An 18028-nucleotide genomic window follows, 5' to 3' on the forward strand; every position below is an offset into this window, starting at 1 on the left:
AGCAGGAGGAAATTCCTCCTTGACCTCTGTTCATCAGCAAATTAAAATGGGAGTATTCTCTGAAGCTTGTCAGGCTGATTACAGGTAATGTTGTTACTGCCGCTGAGGTGAGCCAGCTCTTTTCCACTGATGTATACCTTGATTAAAATCACACAGAGCTGGAGTGGTAACAAAAAAAACTATAGATGTTTCTGTATAAAACTTACTGCAGGAGATTTTATTTACATTGCGTGTAACAACCAGAATGCTAATGTTTGTCAGCTATTCTAGCACTGGCTAGATTTAATTCGTATAACAGTAGGTTCTTTCATTCGGTTTGATAGAAAAATTTGAACCAAGCCCTCCGTGTAAGTAATGCTAAATTCTCAAAGCTTCAGTATCTCGGCATATGGATTTTCTTGTAAACCCATGATGAGTTTGACTATGTGACCTGCATTTAAGGTAATTTATATTTTATAATATTAGTTACCCATATCGAGGATAAACAGTTTACTTGCGAGTGCTGTTTAGGTACTAGTAGGTACGCATAGCTGCGTCCTGGCATTATCTCCTTACACTGACTTGACCTCGTTTCTTCTTACGGTTGTTCTCAGAGGTACGTCTTGTTCCCCCACGAGATCTGCAGTTTTTCCTTTCCTCTGGTGGATGAACATAATCGAAATGGTTTGAAACCACAGTTTCTTGAAATAAAGTTCATCCACAAACTGAAAGAAAAAGCAAAATTTATAAAGAGAATGGAATATTTTACCGCCAGCTGAGCTTTTTATCTACCGGCTACAGAACACATTAGACAGACCATAGTTTTTATTTAACCCCCTTGGGAAAACTTAACATTTTTTGGTATTGGGGGGAGAATGTCCCTCCCCTATTCCTTTTCAACTTTCCTCTAAAAGGGAACTTTACTGTAAAATGAAACAGTGTGAAACAATTGTGCTGAAGATCTTCACTGGAAGTGTTGGGTGCTGTGTTGCAGACCAAAACATCTTAGTTCTTATTTTGCAGCAGCAAGCAGAAATTGGAGATTTGTGGTATTTCACTAGAGATGCAAACTCAAAGAACTCCGTTCTTTAATTTGCAACGTTCTGTCAAAGCTGAATATAATTATTGCTGAAACTTCAATATAAAGTTAAGATTCTTTGCCTAAAGTCTTGTGTTGATGAAAGAGGCGTTTTATTCACTTTCATCTCTTTTAGGTAGCCAAAGTATCATTTAATATAGAAGAATTTTCTTTTTTCATAAATCTATCGTATTTTGTGAGCTCTCTATTGCTAAAATAGATAGAAGTGATATTAGGTAGCATATTTAATTTGTTTTATTGAGTTTCTTTGCTAAAGTGTGTATTCAAAACCCATTAAAGGACCATTAAGATTCCTGCTTAACTTCAAGGTCTTGGATCTGATAATAAAATAGTTCTGATGTGTGGTAGAGTTGAGGTTCTTTTTTCCCTTTTTTTGGAACCAGAGGTACAGCAAAGAGGGGGAAAAAAAATAAAATAAAATTAAGTTGTAGAAGAAATGGATGTTTCAGTTCACTGACCACTCTTCCTCAAAACAATTTTAAATGAAAAAGTATATTGCTTTAGAATTAACTGTAATGTTTGCTTTTTTTCTGAAATGAGGCAGGAGGGTTGGATCTGTATGTTGTTCAACCTAAACTAATATGCATTGGATTTGTTTCATTGTTGGTTTTATAAAAACTCTAAAATATATAGTTACATTCCAAGTAAAAATTACTGTTTAGTAGGGGATTGAATATTTTGACTTATCCGTTAATTAATAATTAGGTTTGATTCCTTTTAGCGTATTTGTCAGTTCTAGTTTATATTGTAAGGAGGTTTAAGTGGGGGGAAATTGTGGGATGAAATATATTTTGCAAAGTTAAAATAGATCTGAATCATCCTTCCCTCAAATTACTGGGTGTCACAAAACTTCATACCTTCAAAGTTTTGCTTGGTTTCTTGCCGGGAATATCTCTTAAAACTAGAACAATCTCACACTGTGTACAGTCACTCATTTTAAATACATCCTGTCTGTCTCCTGTTCATCACAGACAATACACCATTTGCCACGTTTCAGTCTGATAATTTGTGTAGTCGGATTCAGCACATTCTTTTGACATATAAAACATCTATTATCTATTCTAGGAGAAATCACGTTATTATGCAGGTGAACAGGGGGACCATCCCACACTCCAATTAGGAATCTATAAAGAATGTTCAAATAATTAAATTTGTATGAACTGAGACTGTTTTTGAATACATTGAGGAATGTTTTGAGAAGATCTCATGCTTTTATTTTCTGTGTTAGACAGGGCTATGAAGAACTGGAAAGGCAACTGAAAGAAGTCTTTAAGGAAAGGAGCAACATCCTTCGTCAACTGTCGAAGACTTCTAAAGAACTTGAGGGAATTAAAGTAAACCTCCAGGTTAGGTCATGTCTCAGTTTCTGTAGGAATATTTACCTTGAATTTTTCGTACTGATATGTATTTATTGCAAAAAATATGGGGTGGTGGTGTTTTTTTGTTTTTTTTTTTAATATGTGAATAATTATTGTTTTGTTGACCTTAACATAAATCCGATGTTTTTATGGAAAATGTAACCCTAATGAGTTGAGCCCTTTGTCCACTTACTCAAAAGAAAAAAAAAAAAAAAAAAAAAAAGAGCATAGTAGAACAAAAAAAAAAGAGGAAGGGAAGGTGACAGAATAAGCCGTCTTAGTGGAGTTACCATCCGTTTGTCCTGTACTGTTGCCGGTTGTATCTTTGCCGATGAGTTACATATCCTCAGCCTAGGTTAGCTGCTCACTTTAGCTACCTGACATGCCATCTATACGGACTGACTGGATTTACCGTAGGGCATTAATTCACAAGTTCAGCTGACAAATTGTGCTAGATGAGCCTGCAGCTAGAGCTGAGACACCTCTGCATTTAACTTGGGAGGTTCTGAGCTATCATGGGTAGCCTGAAAGGGCAATAGTCAGATTAACTCTGGAGACAAATCAGATCCTCAGAGTGAAAAGTAGATTAAAAATCCTGCTCTGGATTTGAGGTCCTGAAATTACCAGATGCTCACTTAAGAGCACGCCTGTCTTTTCCAGATACAGCCTGTTGGTCTGGCAAAAAGATTGAGACTCATTATCAGTTGAGATTTGTCACTGTATTTCATACCATTTTAAAGGACAGTATTTTTCTGACACTGTGTTTTTAACTTCATGTTGACATAAGCCAGATGGCAAAAATATAAGGAGTAGCACCCCCATATCTGTTCACAGAGGAATACTGGTACTGGTATCAGCACTGTACTGTATTACATTACTATGTTATGTTGCCTTTTATTCCAGACTTTTCTGATTCTAATTAATATCAACTATTGAACTATTTGTTTGGTTGGGTTTTTTTTGAGTACTTTACCAGTGTTTATTGTTGTAGGGGTTTTCTTCTTACTTTTTAGAGAAATGTTCTTCTCCTTGTAACAAAGATATTTGAGAATGGGATTTCTTACACAGAACGGGTGAAGGCAGTACTCAGCAAAGTAAAACTACGAGGTATTTTAGACTCGACACTGGGCCGAGCCAGATAGAGGCAAAGAGCTGTAGTATTATCTTCTCCGTATACGCGCTTATCTTTGTCATACAATCCTAATGCTTTTAGTCATTTGCTTGTTTCTAAATCTACTTATTTTATTTGATCAGCTCTCATTTAATATTTGAAAAACAGCTGTGTACAGTTAGCTGTGCTGAGTTATGGTAAAAGAAAATTCAGACTGTTCCTCCATTTCCCACAAGTGGTAATATGCGTAATTCACCAGGAGCATTTTATGAAAGATGACCAAATTAATCATTTCACAGATGAATAATATTAAAGATCTCTTTGGTAATAGAGTTCTTCCTTTGCTATCAGTCTTTGAAAAATGATGAAGTGTCAGCCAAAAACGATGTGCAGAAACTTCTGGAACTGGGCCAAAAGCAAAGGTAAGACCCCACCTCTTCCCTTCTCTTTCCATTTCCAGGCTGATAACTGTCAGACTGGGAAATTCCACCTTTCCTTTTACTTTAATGTATAAACACTACTGTGTTCCAGAGTCTGCTGATCACAGCAGTAAAATTGAGGGCAGGGGGTGCTTTTTTGGGAAGATTTTGAAACAAATTATTTATTTGCTGATATTGGACATATACTAGGAAAAGATGTTAAAAGTGACATATCTGCTTAAGAAAGGGACTTTGAATTTCTCAGATAGGCTTATTCATGAAATTTTCTCTTACAAAGAATAAAATCAGAAGTTTTAGAAAATTACTAGTGGATGGTAATGCTTAGTTAATTTATTAAAGTATCTCAATCTCTGAGTTTAAAGATGATGATATATATTTATTCAGGCCTCTTAATTAAATATTCATGCACGTAGACACTCAAAATCACTAGCCATTGTGCGAATGTAGGAATACTTGTACTGGCTATCTGTGAGGAAGGCAGTTAGGAGGAGAGAGAGAAGTGTTCACTTCAAATTATTCACGAAGCACTTAAGAAACAATGAGTTTCCATGGAGGGGAGTGCAAGTTACCAGCCCAGTCCTTAGTCTCAAATCCCCTAGTGTTTTGTCACAAGTAACTCATCATTCTACTTCTCTCAGTTCTTGGAATGCAGACTAGTAAACAATACCAATACAGTTTTAATGACAGTAAAATATAACTTAATCTAGGGATCACTTTTGCTGAAACAATGTTGTATAATGAATGCATCCATACGTCACCTTTTTCCTTAGAAACAGAATTATCGAAAGACTTAATAAAGTCTTATTTCATTGTTAGAAATGCAATACTTAAATCCCATGGCCATCTTATTGCTGATGCTGTATTTAATAAAATATCTTTGGAATTGCATTGCTATAGAGAAGCCTTGTGATAAAATGACCTTGAGTTCTTCAGTACACAACAAATAAGGTCCATAATACAATACTCAGAAGTTTTCATTTTTACTTTGATAGAGAAGGATCAGATATATAAAAGCCCTTCAGGTATTCCTGACAAATCTATTAAATGATGAAGGCAAGACTTCAGCTAATCTCCTGTTTAAACACCTATGCGGCTTGGGTGCAACTGAAGGCATATATCTCAGTGTCATAGCTGCCCTTGGCATGGACTCCATCCTTCAACATGAATGTGGTTTTGTAGTAGTTTGATTGTTGCGCAGCTTTTATTAAACAGATTAATTGGTTAAAAGTATTAGTGGACTGTTTAGTAAATAGATCTTAGTTGCAGATGGGAAAATTGAGTCTGCTAAGAGAAAATTTTACTACATAATACAAGTTTGTAGTAAAACTACTGGTAACACCTACTTCCCAATCTACTCCTTAAATCACCCCTTAAAGTCTCTCAGGGTCCACCCAAAAGTACATGTTGACTTTTGCATCTAAGGGATTGAGCGATTGAGTATACTGTACAACAGCCTTTCCCAGAGACAGACCCTGCATGGGTGCAAGATTGCTGCACTCATCCTCCTTCAGAATATAAAAAGCTTTCACAATATACTCCAAGAAAATGCCTTGCAGCTACTGCGGGTACTTGACAGCTGTTTACAGGCTTACTGGATTTCACATCCAGAGAGGTGTGGAAGTTCAGTGTAAGAAGGAGGTGTTAAAAATGTGCCGGGGAATCCCTCATAGATTTTCACCAAGGAAGGGTCACAGTTTATTTGCCGAGAGCCTCAGGCTGTATTTCTTCTGGAGTAAGTGAAGAAAAGCGAACATAGTGTATTTGAACCAAAATTCAAAATATATCCCAATATTAATCTTATGATCTTCTTTTTTTGGGCAAACGTGAGGTGTGTTTCGTCTGTGAGCGCTACTTTGATTATTCTCTGCAATGATGGATGATACAGTAAAGTTTAGAGTGCTGGAATCTCAGCTTGTGTCAGTAGAGGTAGTTCTGTTGACTTTAAATTAGATATTTTTTTTTAAATCCCTTTTGTGTGAATTTTTGAATACTTCCTAAGTTGCAAGTAAAACTTGGTCACTTCCTATTGATGCCTCAAGTTCTATTCTTCGTGTGCACCATCAGCACTTTGAAAGGATGGCATCTGTTTGTATGATAAGAGAGCTGTATTGTGCTCATGGTGCATTGGTTTCATGCTGCGCAATCACTACTTCAATTAAATCTGTTCTGTACTAGTGGTGACAAAATTGCTAAATGTAGTAGAGCTATCAGCTAACAAGATGATCTAGCAGCTCACAAGTTCTGATCTTGTATGAACTAGATGGTTTCTATTCCAGTTTAGTTTCCACCAGGCTAAATTATTACCTGTATATAAACTCAGTTCTGTCTTGGTCTTCTGTGAAGGTTTATCCATACAAACAACAGCCCCGAAAAAGCTCTGAAATATGTCACTCTTCTAATTTGCCACAGTTCTGTAGTGTGTCATACTCTGTGGGTAGAAAGGTGGCCTGCAGAGGATCTCAGCCTGCTGCAATTCTCGCAATTTGGAGAAATCCTCTGACTTCATCAGTAATACAAAGGGTTTTTTTGATTCAAGTAAAGCCAAACCCAAGCAATTATCCTCTTGGGTTTTTTTTCTTGTTTGCCAGAATCATCTTCTGAGTTTTGTGTTGCTTGTCTCTAGAAAGAGCGAGTTGAAAGTTGAATTTTATCAGAGCATTATTTATTTATTTATTTTAAAGCAGGTATAAACTATAGATCTTCTTGATAGTAGTATGGTTCCATTGTGGTGTGTTTTCAGTAGCCCGCTTTTGTTGCTTTTTTGGTGCCAATCGTTTGTGCTAGAAATTATACCCTGGCAGATGTTTTGCACAGCAGGCTACTCAGTAGATGTAAAAGGTGGCCAGTTTCCATCACAGATAATTTTTGTCTTGCGTTCGCACTGTAGTTCATGCGGTCATTATGATTTTATTAGCAAGACTCATAAACATAGTACATCTGTCTGTTACTCTAAATAATTAAAGGTGCCTTTTCTTGAATCTGAAGAATTATTTCTTAATGGACACTTGTGATGAAGTTTATGTTCTGTCTTTTCTATAAACTAGGGAAGAAATGAAATCTCTCCAGGAGGCCTTTCAAAAGCAGCTTAATGAGGCAGCTGAGAAAGCAGAAAAGCAGCAGGCCACGGTGAGTGATTCCCTGTCCCTCTTTCATTATTTTTGTTTGTTTCTTCTGTCTTTTTTTTAATCCTTCTGCCTTGAGAATTTGTCATCAGCTCAAATAACTTTGCATGTAAAAAACTTGGATTTCAAGTATGTTAGTACTCTACAAGCTTCAGAAGAAAGGAGCTGAAAAAAGTTTATATGTTCAAAGGCACTAAGATCCTTGTCTTCAGTAATTTCTGCGGAATTTAGGTGTGTGTATACACTTTTGGAGATTTGGTCCTGGAGAGTTAGGTCTAAGTCCTTCCCCTGATGAAGTTATCTCTATGGACCCTCATGTCTCATCTATACCTATGTACACTGTCATACATGCATTGACTTTTTTGCAATCAGTACTGATTTTCAGCAACAAAATATATAGTAAAGTGTCTGATTTTGATCATAGTAGATCAAATTATCACTATAGGAAGGTATTAAGTCCCATTAAGATTTCATGCATCAATGAAATTCTATTTCTGAAATTATTGTACACTTGGTTGGATTTTGTGTTGTAGCACTTTAATGTTGTGGGGCATAAATAGCCACGCTTTGGTACTGCAGGAAAAAGAAAAAGTAGACTCATGTTTTCTGTTTAATTCTAAGATGTGAAAAGGAAATTTTTTGTCTGTTGGTCAGTAACACTCCTGTAACATGAGTACCACTGAGCGTACATTGACTAGATAATCTCCAGACGTCCCTTCAAACCTCAAGTGTTCTGTGAATCTAACTCTGGACTTCAAAACGAGCTGCTGTAAGGGTTTATAGATCTATTTTTAGTTTCATATTGGATAACTACTGGTTTATTTAGTAAGTTTTGACTGCCTTCCAGGCTCGCAAAACAAAGGTTCCTCCAAGAGAGAGGTTTAAAAATAATTATTAAATTTAGCAAATATTTACAAATGCCTTCTTTTGTATGAATGTGATTCGTATGTGGCTTTATGCCCTCAGTGAACAAGAAGTGAGAATATATGTTTTACATGCTGCCTTCTAGTTAGAAAAAATGTAGATTTTGAACTAAAGTGTTACTTTTGCAGGTTTCCTTCAATTAATGTGATTTTTTGAAAACACTTCTTTCCCCTTTGTTGCTCAGGAGCCTGAAGGTTAAAGATACTGTTTTACCTATTCTTGTGTCCCCTACAACATATATTTAGTAGATTTTTGGTACTGGTCATTTTTTCTACAGAACAAAAATCATTTTTTTGTTCTTGAGGGGAGAAAAGTAAACTGAACGCTGTACTGAATTGAAAAGAATAACTTTTTTTTTTTTTTGGATCTTTCTCAATAGCCAGGGCAGCATATACGCAGAAAAAAAAAAAACGCAAACAAATGCCTGCACTTGTTTTAAGATGGTGAGATATATAGTCCTGAAATAAGCAAATGAGAACCTAGTTGTCTCTGCTAAGTACTCAGAACATGCTGGTCAAAAGTTCCCTTTTTTTCAGGTGTATGGACACATTCCCACTCGCTTTATAAGCACGATGAATTCTTGTCCTACAAATTAAAGGTGGAAAACATATTTTGTTATTTAATCTCTGTATTAGATGTTTATATTCAAGACAAATTCAGCTGTGGGTTAAATACATCTCAGATCTCGTAAACGGATTAATGGCTCTGCTGGTCTTTGTGATACAGTGCTTTTTTAAACTTGAGCAAAAGTGCTTTGTGTAAATTCAGTCCATGCAGTAGTACTGGGGAAGGGCACACGACTTGTTCTGCACAAGTCAAACAAAACCTACTGTTAACTGTAAGCAAAAATATTAGCTAGTGCAGAAACCAGGAAAAAAACCTCTGGGTTTGAGTTTATAATGGAACTTGGCTTGGAGTGTTGTCAGACGGTTAGAGAAACTGTGTTCTTGAGCTGTATTCTAAAACTTGCCAATGATAGAATATTAAGTTTGCCACTGATTTTAAGGAAAGCAGAACTGTGTCCTTGATTTGTGACATTTATTTCTTTATGCCTCAGGGTACAAGGTACATAATGAAGCTCACCAATACAGTGAGATGGAATGAATATTCAGAAAGTGCAATAGAAATGGAAATAAATATTATTGCTGTCACACAGGGTTACTTTACACCTGATTTCTCCACGTTTCACGTTTTTCTGAAAGCAATATGAAATGCTATGAAAGAAGGTCTAGGTACTTTGAGGCAAGCCTAGCTGGAGGATGGGAGCTTGAATTTAATTCTAATATAATGAATTGTAAGTCTTATTTCTAATACAATTTAAGCACACTTTATTCTACAGGATTTGGTGAAGTAAATCTTGATTATCATCAGAGTAAATAAGAATAGAATTACATTTCTCAAAGCCACATGAATAAAACACTGCAGGGGGGCTGGAAATACATATTTCTTTTCTGCACTTGCAAAGGGGGCATCGTACAATGCTTACTGTATGTTAATTGGCTGTATATATTCAACAGGGAACACCTGCCTGAAGGTGTTCTTTATTAGGTAAATACAAAAGCGTAAGTAAGAATTTACAAGAATTAAGTCAAACTAGATGAAAAATAATCTGGAAAGTATTCAAGGACTCTGACCAAACTGAAAGAACAAAGGACTTGCCGCAGCAATACGTTACACTTTGCATCCAAGTCTTCTGCAACGTATGGCAAGACTCTTCACTACCAGTTGCGCAAACGAGTGATCAGAAACAGTCTTATCAATGTTATTGAGGATGCTTATCCATTTTTTTTGTCCCTTTAAGATCAGAGAAGCCAAGAATGGTGGGTCGCCAGCTAAAAAGTAGCCATTCTGAGGATCTGCTGAAGTGTTGGAGGGCCAGTGGAGCTGCTGCTAGGTAGTAACAACCTTCGGAGGGTGGAAGCAGCAACTCGGGCTTGAGGAAACAAAAAGGAGGTGTAAAGACATTCCTGTCCTTTACAGTGCGAATAGCACTGAGGACTGACCTGGGGGACCTTAAGGAATGAGCACTAACTTTCTGGGTCCTTTGTCTTCTGCACCTGTAGCACTAACATATCAAGAACAGTAGCAGTCCATCTTGGGACAGATCTTTTCTAGAAAATATATGGCAGACCTTGGATAAATTTATGTGTCTTGTTTCAGCTGCTCTATCAGGGACCGTAAAACATGCAGAGGAATACTAGTTATGATAAGGAAGGTTTAAATTTTAGGGTAGTGCAAAGTTCAAGGACAAACAGTCTTCCAGAAAGCCTTGAGTTGTGAGGGAGCTTCTCTACAGACTACCTCACACTAGAACTATGGATTATTTGCATATCAAAAAGCCTTTCCTAAATAAAGCAAGCTTGTTAGTCAGAAGCATCACAGTGGGTTAAGTTATACAACATTTATCTAAAATGTGTAAGACATCATTCCAAATAACTTACAGTCCTCTTTAACAATTGGTGAAAGTTGACAGAACTTTTTGGTCTGCATTTAATATCAAATACCTAAGCAATTTAGAATAGGTCGTTATGCAATGAAAGAAATCAATGAATAATGTGAAGCTGTATCTCTAAATGTCAAGTGGAACCACTTCTTCCAGAAACAAGGTTAGGGACCATGGACTAATTTTCACTTCTGTTAACAAAGAGGCAGAGGGCAAATGACACATGTAACTTGAAAGTATGGGTTTTTTTCTCCTTTGAATTTGAATAAATAGGCTAAGTAGTAATTCTGTATCTCTGCATTAGGTTAACAGGCTCCTAGAGCTTTTCGGAGAAGGGCTCTTCACTTTACTGTTCTTCGCGCTAACTGTTTGTATCGTAAGAAATAGTTATGTTTTTAGGAAGTGACCTTGCAAAGTTCTTTCCCATTAACTGCAATTAAAATGTATAAAATGAGCTGGATAGCTCTGGATGAGGGACAAAGTGAAGAAGGTAAGAGGGTAATACTCAAAAATAGTTTGCCTAAGTAGAATAAGCTTAGTCTGCATTTCACATTTTGTTCCTGTTGGTATTTTATATCATACTAACAATTTTTAAAAAGACATGATGATGGAATTGTTTGACAATACAATTATAGTACCGTCTGTCAAAACAAAGGAGAAAATATGTCTGTGTAAATTCCTTTTTCCCAGTTGCTCTGTCTTCACTATGAAAAATGAGAATTAAGTAACACATTATGCATGACTTGTAAAAATAAACATAAACAATATGGTTATTTTGAAGTCAGTAGGGTTTTTCTTAGTCATAAAAGACTAACAGAATATGGGCAATTTAATTCAGAGATCCACCACCAAACAAGAATCTTAAGAACCGTCACAAACTCATGCCTGCTGTATTTTTAGTAAGAAGATCAGATGTTAATTTCACTTCAAAAATATTTTGTTTATTAACAGCCCTTATGACAGGTCCTGAAGTCCTAAATGTCTTTGACAAAAATCTGCTTTATTAATTAAAATATAACTTAACAGCTTAAAAATTATGTTCATCTAAGAAATCCTACTGCGTAAAAATACATTTAACTTTGCTTTTAGAAGTATTTATCACTTTGTAGAGCACTTTTTCCCAAAGTAAAGACTATTTCCTATGATTTAGGCAATAGCTTAACCCGTTCTTTCTGGCTTTTGGAGACAATTCCTACACTGTAACTTGAAAATTAGACCATGAAAATTACTATTGAGTAGGTTAGGGTTTCCAGATGTTGCCAAGATAGTTAGGTGTTAATGAATGTATTCCAACCCCATTTTAATTGCTCATGTTTTAGTCCTGAGCAAGATACAAAAAGTCTAGAGGTAAGTAAATAAGCGTACAGCTGAGCCTTGACTGTGAGGTAATGATGCTGTATTGGTATTCTCCCATCCTTTGTCTGTAGTGAATAACTACCTATTGTCTGCCTCCTAGAATTAGATCACTGCCATCTGCTAAAGCATTCTGTATTTCGATGTGGAAAATTTAATTTGAACATTTCAAGGTCACAAACTGCGGTGAGTAAAGGCCACTGGATGGAAGCTGTTGCCTTTAATAAACGTAATGAGCTCTGAAACACACAAAGCTCTGAGTACCTTGGATGTCTGTCTCCAGGAGACAGAAGCAGTGTCCTTGCTTAATATTGCAAAGTTCAGCCTTAGAACAGCAATATATTTTCATTATGTATTTTCATAATTACAGCTAGGTAGTAATTAAAGGCAGCCAACATTTGGAGAGAGGTGAATGTCAAACAAGAACAAAGAGCAGGTAGAAAGGAAGAAGAGATGTAGAAAGTTTCTTAGTTTCAATTTTTCAGTTTCTGTGCCTTTTAATTTAGAGTTGGGTATAAATGTTCATTCTTGTTTATTATACTATCATGATTTGGTGACTGAAAGTTGAATTTTCACATCTCTTCTGATATTATGCCTTGTCATTGGGACTGACTAAAAGCATCGTACAAATGGTCTTATCCAGACTGATCTGCCTCAAAGCATGAAATTATAGACATAGATGCACTTAAATGGTTATCTCTATATTAGCTCCAGTAGCCAGGCCATACAAATCCCTCCTGTGTAGCTCTCTAGAGCTGTACTTTATGAATAAGTTGCTCTTCAGACGCTGGAGATTTAGAAGAAGTGCTTTAAAAATGCTTTTATACTATGAAAGCAAAAATGAATGACTTTTTAATTAATACTGGTAGTATTTTTAAAAAAGAAAGGGACTTAATTTTTTTTAATTATTCAGATAAGCTAAACCAGTAAGTTTGCACTATTTAAGATGTCCATGTCACTGGTATCAGATACATATGTATGTGAATAGTAATTAAAAAAAATTACTGGTTTAACTAACATAGATTGCTGGTTAAATTAACAGTACTGTGGTGTCCTAAATATCTCTCCATTAGAAGATCCACACAGATACATACGGGCTATGTATAAAGAATACACAGACAGCAATTTTTGTATCATATCTCTTTAATTATTTCGTATATATTCAGATGTAGAAGTGAAGGGCTTTGAAGGAATATTAATATTCTCTTGAGAGTTAGGACTAAGAAAGGGAACACTTTAACGGAGGTCGGTATATTATTTTTATCAGTATTTAACGGTAGCTGGCAAATCTTTTGAACAGCTGAAAAAACACAACCCACCATGTGAATAGTTATTTTACTTTTTTTCCCCCTCATTAATCCTGATCTCGTATTTTGATCGTGACCTTTATTTATTTTGTGCAAAATCTTCATATTTATTATACAATATACATGGACTAAATGTCAGTATTTGTGGACATGATTGCTAGGCAAGTGCTGAATATATTCGTCTGCTATTAAAACATCACCCTCAGTGGTAACTGGATGTCTAGTAAGTATTTCTACAACCAAACCACTTAGATAAAATTTTGGAATAGTTTGCAAAAGAAGTAACATTTATACAGGTCAATCTCGTGGACCCCATACCTACTTTTATCTCTTAAGTGATGATAGTGTTCTCTGACTTCTCTTTTGATACAGATGACAGTGATGTCAAGTCCAATGATGGTTTTTAAATTACTGACATCTGTCTGTCAGAATCCTGTCTGAGTGGGGACAGGATTCTAAGAACAGCTGTCATCATGCAGATTCGCTATCATTTTTTATCTGCATGACGTCCAAACCGTTAATCTTTAGGTCAATGTCTCTATAATCTAAATCTGTTTTCTTACAGAGGTTTTATTTTTCTTAACAAGTCTGCTGCAATGTCAGATGAAGTATACTTTCTCATGAAACATAGGTAGGCTTTTCTATCAACTGGGGAGAGAATGTGGCATGGGGCATTGGATGTATATATAGGGATTAAGGTGTCCAAGAGCCATCTTCCTCCAAAATGAAAGGAATGTGCTCTTTTAATCCTAGTTGTTATAATTACCTCCTCCTTTCTCCCATTATATTCCATAAGCCAGGAGGAAAGCTCAATTGTGAAAGAAACTTAGGTTGATTTGTAAAAGCAGTCTTTTAAAACTGAGTTTGATTAAATTTGATCTTAAAACTAAGAATGGAGTATCTACTTTCCAAGGCAAGTCATTGAATTAAATAGAAACTAAAGACCAGATTTGAATGATTTCACATATAATATTCTTTACTCCACAGGTGAGCCTGGTCAGAATCAAGGGGTTTGTCTCATTAGGACCACTCCTGTAGCAATCAAATCAAATAATTGTGTTACAAACCTGCTATGATAGACACAGTGTTATTAGAGGGTTAAAAATGTTTTAGATTGTAAAATCAGTTAACATTGTTGTAAAAGTCCTTATTTCTCTGAAGATCACGTGGGACTTCATTGTGAAAAATAAACACTATATCTACAGTGCAAAAGTAAAGTAAGCCAATTTATGCACAGCAGTTTTCTTCTCTTGATTACAAGTTTTCTAGTAAATATCATGCTAAATGTTTGTAGATTTAGCAAATGACTAACTGTGGCCTATACAGTGATATAAGCAGAAGTGTTTTGGTGGTGTTTGGTTTTTTGTATTTTTTTTTTTTTCATTCAAAGCTGTGAGTAGAGTAAAAAAAAAATAATTAATGGTTAAACTGATGTTTATGTACATTTCAACAGCTCACACCCAACATTTTTTTTTAAACTTGTAGATTAACTTTTTGAAGACTGAAATGGAAAGGAAGAGCAAAATGATCCGTGACCTGCAAAATGAGGTAAGAGGAATATTTGATTGTCATCTCCATTCAGAGTTAACACTGAGTGAGGTTATGGTTGGGCTTCATATTTAAAACACGTGGTGTTGTCATAGAATGATGAAGCTCCAGTGAAATACTGTAACCACAAAAGCAAACAAAAATGATGGTGTGCACTTAAAAATAGTAGTTTATTGAAAACCACTGTTGACGCCACTGGTGCATAGGTCCATAGTACACCTCTGTGACTTTTATTGTGCTTATGAGTTGTGTTTTTTCAGAAAGGAATACTTAATTCAGTTCTATAGACTACTGACACACAGTGAAGCTTTATCCACAGTGTTACTACCTGCTTTAAAAATAAACAGCAAGAGGAGGAAGAAAATAGAATCTTGGATTGAGATTCTTAATAAAATAAAAAAAACTTTCCTAAACTGTTTTCTTGAGCTTTATATGCCATGAATATTAATCCCAAATTGACCCCCAAATCCCACATAAAAAAAATCCCACATAAAACATGTTAGTATTAAATAGAATTTATTTTGAAATTTGATCTTGGAATAGAAACTTGAAACATTTCAGCAGCATCATATTTGTTTCCTACTTCTCTTTTTCTCCTCAAACAATTTGTCTAAATCAGAATATAGTTTGCTTTTTCCACTACTTCACTTTGCAAAGAACTTCCCACTTGAAAATACTTTATTTGGATGATCTCTTGCTCCTTTTACCATCCAGGCTTCTTGTCTTTATCTGCTCTGCTCAATTCTTATGTTTTGCTCTTCTAAATGATTCTGAGTTTGATGTGTATGAAAACTTGATCTCCTTAAAGCACTTATTTAAATAGTGATCTCTGATGTCTTTGGTCTATAAGAGTGTATCTATACGGTCAATCTGAAAAAAGTGCATGTTACTGTTTAACTCGCACAGAAAATATTGTCTATTTCAGTTGCTCATGTTATTTGAGCCACATTCTCAGTTGTTATCTTGTACAGTCACAACCGTCTTGCTTTCTTTTCCCACCTGTGATCATTGGATGCTTTGCGATTGAGCCTGTTAATTCTAATAAATTACATCAGTCCAATCCTATTGACCAGCCATAAAAAATCCTGTCCTTTGTTGCACACAAATAAATACTTCATTAGTCAACATTGAAACCGTCTGACTGTTAATGATTTTCTTAGGTAGATCAGTAGGACTTCTGTAATATTCAGTGTATTTATAGTACATTTTAGAAAATCTGCTTTGAAAGGAATTTTTCTTTTTGGCACCAAAAGTATTTGTTTCTCAATTTAAAGATGGAGCGACTCAGCAACATTTTATTTCCTGATACCCTCCTGCCTGAAGTTGCAAAGGCTGACTGGGTAAACTGGATGTACCAATGTTGCAAGCATTTTAGGCCTCTCACAGGGCCTTTCAGAGAAACATCTAATTTGCATGCCTACAATTTTATGTTTCCAATTGTGTGTCAGTCTGCAGAATGACTAAACATCTCTATCACTACCTAACGTGAATGGGCAATGAAGAATAATCAACATTCCTTCAGTTCAAAACATAGATACGATGACTGGGATACCCACAGATGTACCAGTTTGCACACATTTTACATCTGTGTTTCTCTCTTCCTCTTAGGGAAAAAAAAATAAAAATAAATAAAAGGCGAGTCAGGTGAAATTCTGGAATTCTGGGGTACCTGAGATCAGTGAAGGTACATCACAACTAAATTGAGGCTCGTGGCAAGCCCCAGGAGTCACTGTGATGTGGTGGATGGCACCCTGGGTGTAGCACAGTAGTGTGACTCCTCCCATCTTGGGAATTACAAGAACGTAAGAAATGCTCAATGGTCCATCAGTCTCAGTGTTTCCCCTCTGACAGTATCGATAGCAAACACTATTAGGGCAGAGCACGTGAGCCTGCCTCGCTTCCCACAGCATCTGCGGTCTCTGGGTTTGGAATGTTGGAAGATGTATCCCTGCATATTCTCTGGAGTGTAGGTTTATGAACCTGCCGTCTGTTAATTTCTCTAAATCCTCTTTTGATATCAGCTACCTCCTCAACTTCTTACACTGTCAAAGTCCCTCTTACTTCAGAGTTTAAGTTTAACTTTAGTTTTTGGGGTTTTTTTAAATGTCCATTCCTGTTCTCCTTCCTTAAGCAAGTTTTTGTACATTCTGAGTTGTTCCCTGTGTAGCCTTCTTAGCTTTGTAGAGTCAGTCAAGGTTTTGAGGGATTCTAATACAGTATTTTTTAACAGCTTCTAGGCAGTTTGTATGTGTTTTGGTCGTTTGACTGCTCCTTTCAGAATTTGTTACTATTTGCCTTATTTATACAAAGTACTCTTTCATGAGATTGAATATCTGCGTGCTGCGTTTATGCATCTTTTGCTCTCCTGCCGCAGTAGTAGCTGTTATTGCATCTAGCTGTTGCAAAGAGTCTCCCAAGAGTTCCTCTTGAACTCAGCCCAAGGAAACCCTTGAGAAAAAATGGAATAATATTTCTTCTTGGGTGCTGCAGGGCTGGCTGCAGTCATTTACTGCGTAGCTTCTTTCTGTCAGCATCTTTTTCATGTTGCAAATGCCTGGCGCTAAATGAAGCTTCAGTCTGCTTGGGGTCTCCACGTTGTATGAAGAATGAAAAAGATTATGATTTCTCTTTAATATCTTGGCAAACCTTTGGACAATAGATAAATGCACAGGGGAAAACTATATACTGAGCAGCTGAGATTTATAAGATCGTAAATGTTTGAGGAGTACTTTTCATATGTACCTCCACTGTCCTGCCCCACACCCGGTTGTGATTTTGTCTGAGTTTTTAGGGATAGGGGTTTTGTAAGTCACTGAGTAGACAGTTTCTGGAGTTCTGTATAAATGTTATTTGGGGTATCTGTGATTGGGGCTGCTCAAAAAGAAAAAGAAAACAAACCCAAATATATTGAATAATGGTAATTAACCTCAGAGGTAGGGCAATGATTAAATTGGAGATAATGGTGTAGATGAGAAGGAGAACACACCAGGCAAATAAAACAAATTTTTATTTTCCTGAAGCATTTGGTGTTGTGTTGTCTACTCTAGCCCATGTTCTTCTTCCTCTTCTATGTGTCCAAATTACATAGGATTTAACTATTATTCAACTGCAATTATTCAAAAAGATCAGTCTGATTTTTATTACTCATCTCTTTTAAGTCATAAAATTGAAAAGGGGGGGAAAACCGATTCACTGAAGAAAAGAAAAAAGCTACGTTATTCTCCAGGGAAATAGTGAATTAACGTCTAGATGCTCTAAATGGAACTACAGAACCTTCCAGTACTTTCTACAAATGTTTTGAAATTGATGTGGGAATAAAAGGATTAAATCTTGCAGAAGGAGTA

General features: G+C 36.0%; 1 protein-coding gene across 1 annotated transcript in view; it reads left to right on the forward strand.

Moving 5' to 3' along the window:
* Positions 1 to 18028, forward strand: part of LUZP2 (leucine zipper protein 2) — a 206137-nt gene that overhangs the window by 90360 nt on the left and 97749 nt on the right. The window contains exons 2-5 of the mRNA XM_009886264.1: positions 2307 to 2424; positions 3899 to 3969; positions 7032 to 7113; positions 14622 to 14684. Coding sequence (XP_009884566.1) covers positions 2307 to 2424; positions 3899 to 3969; positions 7032 to 7113; positions 14622 to 14684 — 334 coding nt within the window. The remainder of the gene's footprint in view (positions 1 to 2306; positions 2425 to 3898; positions 3970 to 7031; positions 7114 to 14621; positions 14685 to 18028) is intronic.

The sequence above is a fragment of the Charadrius vociferus genome, unplaced genomic scaffold (assembly GCF_000708025.1).
Source record: "Charadrius vociferus isolate BGI_N301 unplaced genomic scaffold, ASM70802v2 scaffold115, whole genome shotgun sequence".
Classification (NCBI taxonomy): Eukaryota; Metazoa; Chordata; class Aves; order Charadriiformes; family Charadriidae; genus Charadrius; species Charadrius vociferus.